Source organism: Lissotriton helveticus, chromosome 10 (assembly GCF_964261635.1).
Source record: "Lissotriton helveticus chromosome 10, aLisHel1.1, whole genome shotgun sequence".
In the NCBI taxonomy this organism is placed as follows: Eukaryota; Metazoa; Chordata; class Amphibia; order Caudata; family Salamandridae; genus Lissotriton; species Lissotriton helveticus.
This window is the reverse complement of record NC_136071.1, coordinates 203,319,505-203,332,129: the sequence shown is the minus strand read 5'-3', so window position 1 is coordinate 203,332,129 and position 12,625 is coordinate 203,319,505. Positions and strand designations below refer to the sequence as shown.

Genomic DNA, 12,625 nt, shown 5'->3' with positions numbered 1-12,625 from the left:
TGTATGTACTGTTACGCACGCAAGACCAAGAGGCCATATTGATTGAGATGAGAATAATCGGATTCATCCGGCAATAACACAGTATGGGCGCTGTAGCAACATAGGCAGTCTTGGATTTATCCAATGAGAATCTTAAAATGAATTGTATTTATTATTTTATAAATATTGACATTTAAGCACTTTACATGTTTTTAGATGTTCTTTTAAACGTGTGTAGATATATCAAGTGTGTCATAAGATATTATTCTGCCTAACTGGTTTAGTACTACAAAATAATTTTTGTAGTAACCATAGTCTGTTGTTCATGCCCATTACCATGTGACCTATGATGTCAGTAATCGGGAGTGGTAGTATTCACTTTAAATAGTAGATTGTGTTTTTTCCACTTTGACACGTGAACAAGGGCTTACGGGCTTGAAACGCGTTGTGTTGGGTCACTCGTAATAAACAAGATTTTTGCCCACATGAAAACCTCGGAGGTATGTGTCTCATTCCTCGCCTAATCCGCCGTGGGTGGAATCAGGAAGTGGTTCGAGTTTCCAGGGGATGATATATATATATATATATATATATATATATATATATATATATATATATATATATATATATATATATATATAAATGTTCGAGGCATATGAGCTGCAGATTACACACTGTGCATAGATCGCCACCTAGTGTTGGGCCTGGATGCTTGCAGTTTGTTGTTGTCCTGAAAAGTTCTTTGGAAGTCACGAGATAGGTGACTCCTCCTTTGGACCACATTGCGCATGGGCTCCATCCTCAGATTGTTTTTTTCCGCCATCGGGCTCGGATGTGTTTCCTGCACTCAGTTTTGGAACCGAATTTCCTTCGGTGCGCAATCCTCACCCAGTTCGATGGTATTGTTTCGATCGCGCTCCACATCAACGTGATTCTTCACCACTTCGAAGTCTTCGATTCCGGTCGTCGTCAAAGACCTTCGGGCCTACCTAGGCTTTACTCTCTGGCTCATGGAATGGACGCCATTCAAGAAGTGTCCTTGATGTGGGTCGAAGTTTCCCCACACCGATCTACATGAGGTGTGCAACCTTTGCCTCCCAACTGAGCATGAGACCAAAGACTGTTCCGCTTTGCCTCTTTCCGCTCCAAGAAGACGATTCGGGACCGACGAGCTCGAAGAACCATGGCTCGCTAGTCAGCTTCAATCCCCGACGACATCTTTGAAGAGGGCGTTGACGTGCCAGAACACCAGCACGCCGAAGACTCAAGACGGTCGAGGACATCACTCCAGCTCAACGGGTCGTAAATAAGACCGTCGACCCCAACCCTTCCTCGATACCCTCAAAAAAGGCTTCGGTCACACCCTCACCTATGGGCCCGGGTGCACACTGCTTCCCATGCCCTGCCTTCGGGCCCGGCAAAGAAGCCTAATAAGCCTTCAGGCGGCTCAGGCTCGAGTCATTCCCGGTGCCGATCCTATACCGACATCAAAGAAGAAGCCATCTTCCTTAACCACGTCGACCGCTGCTCCGACACCTAAGCACACCGCGCCGAAAACTGGCAGCGGCTCATCGATGCTGAAACCGCACTCGGAGGCGAGTAAAAAACCACACAAAGGGCCTGATTCACACGCTTCGGAGCCCAAGAAACACCCGGAACCGAAAAAACATGTTCCGGTTAAAGGCATTTCAAAAGGTCACACTTCTAAACTAAAAGACCATAGACCAGCTACCGACTCGGTGCCGAAAAAACCTCCGGAACTGAAAACTTCAACGCCGAAGGATCTACCCTGTCCAGAAGAACTTTTTACACCATATCCTACTCAAAAAACTCTTGCAAAGGATCCTAAGACTGGCCAGCTAGCGCTTAGCTCCAAGAAGAGACGCTAGAGGCGCCAGCACCTCCTCCTCCTCCAAAGAAGAGAGACATTGCAACCTCTCCATTAAGGGTCGCTTCTCCACCACCTCCACATACTGTTCCTCCTCCTCCACCACACCATTCACCTACACCATTCACTAATCCACATATTGATGTGGATACAGACACTGATGACACAGGTGGGGGTGCACATGACCCAGCAGGGACCATTAGTCTCCCTCAATTACCTAATCCATGGGATAACACCCCTGATGTGCCTTACGTCCCACAAGACGATGTATATCCTTCCAGACCTTCCCCACCAGAGGACGCTATAGGCTTTAACCTACTAGTCCAGAGAGCTGCCCAGTACCATGGGGTTGACTTGCATGCCGATGCTGTAGAGGAAGTTTTCCTATTAGACACTTTTGATAACACACAAAGGTCTACTGCCATTTAGACCATGCTTAAAGGTGTCATCAAGCACGCAACAGAGGTTTTTAAAGATCCTGTCAGGGCTCGGGTCCTCAACCCCTGCATTGAGAAAAAATATAAAGCTCCCCCTACAGACCCAGTTTACATTAGAGGTCCAGCACCACTAGATTCTTTAGTAGTGTCTAATGAACGTAAACATGCTAATTCACAAACATCAGGTGAGGCCTCACCACCAGATAAAGAATCTAAGCTCCTTGACGCCTCCGGTAAACTAACAGCGTCACAGGCAGCTAACATTTGGCGCATTGCCAATACCCAAGCGTTGTTGGCAAGATATGACAGGGCACATTATGATGAACTGGAGTCCATAATGCAGCATCTAGCAGACACATATAAAAATAGGTCCAATGAACTCATACAAGAAGGTAAAAATATTACTAATACTTCCATTTGTTGTGCCCTACATGCTGCAGATACTGCCTCAAGGGCAATCAATACCAGTACCCTTTTGCGCAGACATGCCTGGCTACGTATTTCAGGTTTTGAACCTGAGGTACAAATTTCCATCCTCAATCAACCATTTGATGAGACACATTTGTTTTGCCCTAATGTCGATGAGTCGTTAGAGAAAATGAAAAAAGACACCAACACAGCAAACTCTATGGGAGCCTTGCAGCAGCAAGCTCCCAGACGCTCTTTTCATCGCTCATCATATAGAGACAAGACAAGAGGCTATTCCTCCGAAAGCCCCTCCACTTCCTACAAAACCCCTAGCCAATCCACATACACTAAGGGTTACCAGAGAGAGGGTTACAGGGGTAACAACAACAAAGGCAGAGGCAAAACCAACAACTCCCGCTCTGCCTCCACCCCTACCCAATGACTTTCCTCCCTTTCCCCCCAACATTCCATTCCTGTGGGGGGAAGACTGCAGCAATTTCTTCCTGCCTGGACCAACATCACATCAGACAGGTGGATGCGACAAATTATTCAGTCAGGTTACTGTCTAGAACAAACATCTACCCCCCCCCCCCAAACATACCACCCAAACAGCATCCAATGTCACAAGAACATCTATCACTGTTAAAGCAAGAATTAATATCTCTGCTAGAAAAAAGTGCAATAGAACCAGTTCCTCTGCACCAACAAAACAAAGGGGTTTACTCCCTATATTTTCCCATCCCAAAGAAGGACGGCTCTCTAAGGCCTTTTCTGGACCTCAGACCTCTAAACATATACATACAGTCAGACCATTTTCACATGTTCACACTCCGAGTCCTTCCTCTCCTAGTACAAAACAACTTCCTTGCTACTCTAGATCTCAAGGACGCATACTTTCACATTCACAATGCTCACAGGAAGTATCTCAGATTTGTAATAGACGGGCAGCACTATCAATTCAAAGTACTCCCATTCGGAGTCACAACAGCACCAAGAGTATTCACCAAGTGCCTAGCAGTAGTGGCAGCACATTTACGAAGGCAGCACATCCATGTCTTCCCGTACCTCGACGACTGGCTCATAAAAGCCAGCTCATACAACCAATGTGTGGAACACACTCATGCCACAATCCCAACTACTCCACAAATTGGGGTTCACAATAAACCACACCAAGTCTCATCTGCAACCATCCAAAGTACAACAGTACCTCGGTGCTACAATAAACCCCTCAACATCGCTAGCTTATCCCACTCCAGTAAGGATAGCCAGCATGCAAACTCTTCTCACAAAGTTTCAGCCACAACACTCCCTTCCAGCACGAGTGTTCATGCAACTCATAGGGATGATGGCCTCTTGCATTTTCATAGTACCCCATGCAAGACTTCAAAGGCGTCCTCTACAAGAGTGCCTATCACGTCAATGGAACCAGGCTCAAGGTCAGTTAATAGACCTAGTGTTGGTAGACGGTCGGACTCATCGCTCTTGCAGTGGTGGAACACCAAAAACCTTTCCAAGGGACGACCGTTCCTAGAGCCAGTTCCTCAGATAATCTTGACAGCGGACGCATCGCTCTCCGGCTGGGGGGCCCACCTACTGTAACACACCATGCAAGGCAGGTGGACACCGCAACAAAAGCTACTCCACATCAATCATCTGGAGTTACTAGCTATATTCCTAGCACTAAAATCTTTCCAAAAGCAAGTATCAAACAAAGCTGTGTTAGTCCGCATGGACAACATGACAGCCATGTATTACATACAGAAACAGGGCGGAACACACTCCCTGCAACTCTTTAAACTAGTACAGGACATATGGCGGTGGGCTATACCTCAAAACATATTCCTTCTAGCCCAACATGTTCCAGGAGTACAAAATACCATAGCGGATCTGTTAAGTAGTTAGACACAACAGACCCACGAGTGGGAACTTCCTATGCAAGTTCTTCAACCATTCTTTCAGATGTGGGGACAACCTCAGATAGACCTCTTTGCCACCCAAGAAAACACCAAATGCCCAAGCTTCGCTGCCAGATATCCACACCCACTGTCCAAAGGCAATGCGATATGGATGAACTGGTCAAACAAATTTGCGTACGTTTTTCCACCTCTACCACTCATGCCACTAGTAGTACGCAAACTACAGCAGCATTCTCTGACCCTCATCCTAGATGCTCCAACGTGGGCCAGACAACCGTGGTACACCACACTGCTACAACTGTCTGTAGTCCACACCAAAAACTATACCTGTCACCATGCCTTTTAACACAGAACCATGGAGAGATCAGGCACTCGGACCCAGCTCAGCTCAACCTTGCAATCTGGCTCCTGAAATCCTAGAATTTGGATATCTTAACCTTTCTCCAGACTGCATGAATGTCATAAAAGAAGCTAGACGTCCAACCACTAGAGCATGTTATGCAGCTAAGTGGAAACGCTTTGTAATATATTGTTACAACAACAATAATAATCTCCTAGACGTGTCTATTCAACACATCATAGGATAATTACTGCACCTCCAAAGATGTAACTTAGCCTACACCTCTATTAGACTGCATCTTGCTGCAATAGCAGCATATCTGCAAAACAGACAGCATCTATCTCTGTTCAGAGTGCCTGCTATTAAATCCTTTATGGAAGGCCTTAAGAGAATAATTCCCCCAGAGCACCACCTTCACCTGTGTGGAATTTAAACATTGTTCTCACATGGCTAATGGGACCTCCCTTCGAACCCTTACTTAAATGTGAACTACAATTTTTAACATGGAAGTTTGTGTTCCTAGTAGCTATTACTTCTCTGCAGAGAGTTAGAGAACTACAAGCACTAACCATTCAAGAACCCTTCTTCCAAATGCATCATAATAAGGTCGTTCTCCGTACTAATCCAAAATTCCTGCCCAAAGTCATTTCTCCCTTCCACCTCCATCAATCTGTGGAACTGCCCGTTTTCTTCTCGCAGCCACAGACAGTAGCAGAAAGAGCTCTTCATACCCTAGATGTCAAAAGAGCATTGCTATACTAAATCGAAAGAACACAACCCTTTCGTAAGACAAAACAACTTTTTGTGTCTTTCTCACCACCACATAAGGGTAATCCCATTTCAAAATCTGGGATAGCTAGATGGATTATCAAATGCATACAAATTTGTTACCACAAAGCTAAACGTACGTTATCTGTTCCCCCTTAAGCCCACTCTACAAGGAAAATAGGGGCTTCAATGACATTTTTAGGGAACATTCCGCTAGATGACATCTGCAGAGCAGCAACATGGTTTACACCGCACACATTGATAAAACACTACTGTGTAGATGTGCAAAGTAAGCAACAAGCTAATGTGGGCCAGGCTGTTCTCAAAACATTATTTCAAACTACTGCAACAGATAGGGGCGGTCGCCGCTAAGAGTGGGTACTGCTATACAATCTATGCACAGTGTGTAATCTGCAGTTCATATGCCTCGAACGGAAAATGCTACTTACCAGTATGCATCTGTACTTGGCATGTAGAGCTGCAGAGTTACACACTCCCACCTGCCTCCTGGCTACCCTTGTCTGTTCCAGTATTATCTTAATTAGATACAGCTTACATGGACATCCTTCCTTTTCTTGCAAAGCTCCATAATTTCCCTAATGGCGAAAAACAATCTGAGGATGGAGCCGATGCCCAAGCGCAATGTGGTCCAAAGGAGGAGTCCCCTAGCTTGTGACTTCCAAAGAACTTTTCAGGACAACAACAAACTGCAAACATCCTGGCCCAACACTAGGTGGCGATCTATGCACAGTGTGTAACTCTGCAGCTCCACATGCCAAGAACAGATGCATACTGGTAAGTAGCATTTTCCATATATTTATAATAGTGTGTTTGTGTGTGTGTGTTTGAATAATTAGGCCTTTAGAATTGAAATATTGGGAAGGCTTGGGAGCATGCAAGTGCAGTATTTACCGAACATGTCGCATAAAGATCTTTTTTTTTCTAACACTCATTTACCCATGTTTGATCAGTGCGTTAGTAAATGTTGCTTCTACCTATAAAAGGGAGTTCTTGTTCGAAATGTGTCTTAGAATGGTCACAGTATTGTTCATTGTTTAGAAAGGTTTACATTTATGGAATGTATCATTGTGAACAACTATTAACAATGTTATATGTGCCTCAGTCTTTCTTTAGCTTTATTTTTATCTAGAAATTATGAAGAGTGAAATTGGATAGCACTATGTGCAGTGCTGCAGAATTGATAGACATTTAAATGACCACTTCTATTTTGGTAATCCCTAAAAGATTTGACTTGTTATCTATCCATTTTTTTTCCAGGAAGTGAAATATCCGGAATATTTAGATATACGTCCATATATGTCTCAGCCTAATGGTGAAGCAATATTTTATGTGTTGTATGCTGTCCTTGTCCATAGTGGCTTCAGCTGCCATGCTGGGCACTACTACTGCTATGTTAAGGTAAGGAATTGCTCATTAGCATTGATAAGACAACTTAAATCAAACAAAAGTCTTGAACTTGGAAATATTGTAGTTGCTCATGCTTCTAGTTACTTTCATCAATGACAGTCTTACATTTACCATTTAACTAAGTGTGAAAGGGTGTAAGAAAACCGTAGATGCAGTACCCTTACGTTTCCTAAATAGTATTCTCATTTGAGGTTCTGAGTTAAGAAAAACACACCTGCTTTACCTGTGGATGGAACTTGGAAACATTCAAATAATGTGTTGCAACTTTGAGACTATGCTTGGCGCAAATAGCAAAAAGTAGTCTCTTTCCACCCTAATATTAAAAAAGTTCTTAATTTTTTTACAAAAAAAAAAAGAAATTTTACAAAAAAGTTCTTAATTTCTTTATCTTCACCTGTAATTTCATAGATTATTACCTCATATAGGTGTGATTAAGTTTCTGCCTCTTATCGCAGTATTATACTCCTACCGGTACTTGGTAGAATTCTTGTACCCGGCACCTATGACACTGTTTCTTCACAGGTAATGCACCGATCGCTACCTCATATTTCTTTTGGATGCTCACTAGTGTCACTTATGACTCAAGCAGCCTCTATCTGCACCTACACTCTGTTAGTATTATATTAGTATTTGTATTTGTATTGTATATGTATCTTCGTGTGATTAAGTGACCGCCCTATATTGCAGCTTTATACCTCTACGAGTATTCTATACATATATGACTCAAGCAGCCTCTATCTGCACCTACACTCTGTTAGTATTATATTAGTATTTGTATTTGTCTTGTATATGTATCTTCGTGTGATTAAGTGACCGCCCTATATTGCAGTTTATACCTCTACGAGTATTCTATACATTCTGCGTAAACTGCACCCATTTCACTTTTTCCTATCATTCAATGTTCGCTACCTCTTTTATTTGGTTCTTCGATGTCAGCTACTTCGCGATGTTGCACTGATCACTTCTACCTCATTCACTTCGTTAATTCAAGTTAGCTGCACCCAGCCACTTTCTACACCTAGACTACACCGCTGCTACCTCGTACACTCTGATGGGTAAATTTGATTCCACCTAACCTGTTCTACCTCTCATATCTTGTACATGGTGTAAGCTGACTGCTACCTCGCATATAGGATACATTATATAAGTTGCACCTTCGCACTGTTTGTTCTTGGATGCACTGACTTCTACTTCTTATACTTTTGGTCACTCACTAGTGTCACTCCTCTGCCAACGGCCGACAGTTGTTATTGTCGTTCTATCTCCCACACCCAACATCACAGCCTTTCTAATATGGAACTCAATGGCAAGCACACGTTTAGAATTAACTACCCTTCCACCCTCGCCAAAAAAGCCACTAAACGTTTTAAATATAACTTCCTGAGGTCGCACCCTGACACACCCTTTGCCGACACCTACTTCTCACAGGGCAATGGAGCCCAGAATACTGATATCATCTTCCACACCTCACGCAGAGCCCAATGGAGAAAAGTGTTCCTAACCCTACTCACCGTCGCCCCCACCAGGAAAACAACTCATGGCCTAACTCTCTCTATCACACCTTCCCACCTCTTCCCTAGCAGGGCTACCATTACTATCTACAACAACGGGATTGTCCTAATTCAATCCACGGACAAGAACCTGGAACTACTAGACAACCTGTTCCCCAAGTTCAAAGAGCAACTCTCCAAGCTGCGTACCCACACCCAGAACTTCACCAGCACTATCACCCCTGACGTCGCAGCCCCCACCTACAACACCTCTACCCCCAACACCCCAGTAAATGGCCCACCTGCTGTTAACTCCCCACACTCCCCAAGAACAGTCACTAATGTCTCCACCTCCTATATTAACCGCCCCACTAACTTGCCCCCTTTTACCCCTTTTACCCCCACTCATACCCCCCCCCATCCCTCTCCCCCCTTACATAACAACCCCCACCCACAACACGCCACCATCAGAACACACCACCGCTCGGAGTTTATCCACCCCCCCTCCCATCCCCCCCACGGCAGACCCCTCTCCCTCCCCAGCTCCCTCCCCACTCTCACCCACGACACTCTCACACCTGACATAACAACTATCACCCACAACACGCCACCACCGGATCACACCACCATTCGGAGCTTATCCACCCCCCCCTCCCATCCCCCCCACAGTGGACACCTCTCCCTCCCCAGCCCCCTCCCCACTCCCACCCACGACACTCTCACCCTCCCAACAAAACATACAGAACATACCGCCTCCCCTACCTTAGCATCCCCCTCTCTCCTACCTCCTATTCTCAGCCCTCATTACCCTCCTGTCTCCCCCACTGTCCTCAGCCTTCACTCACTCTTCTACTCACCAGCACCGTCTCTCACTGACGGCACTACCTATGCCTCCCACTCACCGCCTACGTCACCCACACCCCTCGCCCACAAACACGCCCACACATTGAATGCCATCCCACTCATTAGCACCGCAGAACCTCCCAGCAACGCTAGCATATCCCCCCCCTCGATACCCTGCCCGCTCTCCAGCTCACTACTCAACCAGTCACCAATGGCTCTCACCACCAACCCCATCCCCAATCCACCTCCTGACCTGACTTTATCCACCCTCCAACAAGTCAAAGAGGATATTCTACAAATCAAAAAAGATGTCCACGCAATTAAAGACCTTCTCTCCTCACAGCCCAGTCTACCTCCCACCTGCCCTCTACCCTACAAACGACGCACCCTCCCTACATACCATCGCCTCCAACGACACCCTCGCTGGCCGACTATCCCCGTTCGCAATAACTCCCAGCGCCCCCGTCGTGTCCTCACCCCACTGTCGGACCGCGACATATGCTCTCTCCTACGCTCTTATCGCCCAGGTCCGGTAAAACACAGATCCAACACACACATCCCCATACCCACAATTCTTACAAACTCTCTGAGGCTCCCAACACTCAACAACAGAGGTTCCGTCCCTAACAACCTCAGAAAAGTTCCACTCACCCTAGAAAGCTCGACCACCCTTCTCTCTCCCAAACTCAAATGCATCCTACTCAATTGCAGATCGGCCCAGAGACACTCCTCCGACATCGCTGATCTCGTCTCAGCTATGGATCTGGACCTAGCCATTCTAACGGAAACATGGCTTACAGGAGCCTCTACCCCGATTATGGACATACTAGTCCCCCCTAATTATCACATCATTAGGCTAGACAGGTCCCCTGGCAAAACGGGCGGGGGAATTGCATGCATTTTTAGGAGCAACCTCTCCGTTACTAAAGTCAACTCCCCCTCCCTTTCCTCCTGTGAACTCCTCTGCCTCGACATCACCAGCGAGGACAAACAAGTTTGTGCTTTACATCTCATCTATCACCCGCCTGGGGACAACCTCATATTCACCCAACAATTCATGGACATGATCACTTCCAATGCTGGTCGGCAGACCACCCAAGTCTACCTGGGCGACTTCAATCTCCACTGGAACGATCAGAAAGACACAGTGGTGAATAGTCTCAAAACTTTCCTTAATGCGCTTGACCTCACCCAAATATGTGATAGACCAACACACGACAAAGGCTCTATACTTGATCTCATCATCGCCAAAGAGAACTCTACACAACTGGAGGCGATACAACCGTGCGACTGGTCAGATCACCACATTATCATCTTCTTTATCAACGAAAAAGTTAAACCTAACCCAGCTCAACCAATCAAATCCAAAACATGGAAAAGGGACATGAAGAATCTTAACCCCTCTACCCTGCCTCCACACATCGGCAATCTCCTCCTTCCCCCCTCAGGTGCCTCGGATGTTCAATCACTGACCGACCACTACCTTGACTCTATGAATACAATAGTCAATGAAGTCGCCCCACTGCAACTGAAGAGAGTCTCCACCAAAATTTCTAACCCCTGGTATGACGATAGACTCAATGACGACAGGCGTACTATGCGAATGGCAGAGCGCACCTGGAGATCGAACCCTTCAGCACTGCACCTCAAAAGGCTTAAGAACAAGAGAAATGCCTACTTCAGGAAAATAAAGCGCACAAAGTCGGACTTCTTTAGCCGCCAGTTGGACCAAGCAAAAAACAGGCCAAGAAAGCTGTTCGAACTAATCAAGACACAAACAAAGACACAACCCTTACAATCAAACAGTACAACAAGCGACACCCCACACTGTGAAGCCTTCCCTGCTTTCTTTAAGCTAAAGTCTGACAACATAAGAAATGACCTCATCATGGATGTAAGCCGATTCCCCAACCACACCAGAATGTCTAACAATCAACCTAAAAACAAGGCATCCTGGCTGTACTTCGATACCTACTCGGAAGAAGCAATACACAAACTGCTCTGCACCTTGAAGCCCTCTAATCACCTCACAGACCCCCTACCTGCTAATGCGGTAAAAGACTTCATCCCCTTGCTCCTCCCTCTCTGGACCAAAATAGCTCCCTACAACAAGGCCTAATGCCAGACTCCCTCAAGGTGGGGCAAGTCACGCCTATACTCAAGAAACCTACAGCTGATCCGTCTGACCTAAACAATTACCGACCCATCACCAACATCCCCACTCTGGCCAAACTGCTGGACAAATGTGTCCAACTCCAACTAACAAAACACATTGATCAATTTGACCTCCTCAACCCTCATCAATCAGGCTTCCGAGCGAAACATAGCACGGAAACAGCTATGACACACATAATTGATGACGCCCTCCAAATTCTTGATCGAAATGAGTCCTGCCTCCTCATCCTTCTTGACCTCTCTTCAGCATTTGACACGGTCAAACATGAGAACTTGCTGGAGCTGCTAAGCACTAGAATGGGTCTATCTGGAACTGTTCTCAAATGGTTTTCTTCCTTCCTTCACAACCGGTCTCAGAAGTTCAAGATCGACAATGTGCTATCTACACCTGTGCCTGCAGATCTAGGTGTTCCACAAGGATCCTCCCTCTCCCCCACACTGTTCAACCTCGTCATGGAACCGCTCGCCACCTTGCTCCAAGCATCCAATGTTCAATTCCATATGTACGCCGACGACACACAACTTTACCTAAAGCTACAATCCCCGGAAGATATCAATCATCTGAACTCATCACTTACTAACACTCAATCTTGGCTGGCCGATAATCACCTCAAACTAAATGCTCTGAAAACTGAGTTCCTACTCATCTCACCCCCGGCGAAAATTTCCACCACCCAAACCTGGCTCAATAATCTATCAGCACTCAATGTCCAACCTACCATCGTGGATTCGGCGAAATCCCTAGGCATCACACTTGACGCCAAGCTCAACATGCAGCAGCACGTTAGCAAAGCCACAAAAGGAGCTAATTTCCAAATCAACACACTAAGGAAAATTAAACCTTTCCTCCCTGCCAAAGACTTCCAAACTGCTGTACAAGCTATAGTCATCCCTCGAATAGACTACGGAATGGTGGCCCTCAGCGGACTCCCGCTATCCACAACAGCACCCTT

General features: G+C 45.8%; 1 protein-coding gene across 4 annotated transcripts in view; it reads left to right on the top strand.

Annotated features, from left to right (window-relative positions):
* The window catches only part of USP42 (ubiquitin specific peptidase 42), a 525,507-nt gene that overhangs the window by 271,271 nt on the left and 241,611 nt on the right, over positions 1-12,625 (top strand). For all 4 annotated transcript variants that reach the window (XM_078665145.1, XM_078665143.1, XM_078665146.1 and 1 more), the window contains exon 10: positions 7,015-7,155. In XM_078665145.1, coding sequence (XP_078521271.1) covers positions 7,015-7,155 — 141 coding nt within the window. The remainder of the gene's footprint in view (positions 1-7,014; positions 7,156-12,625) is intronic.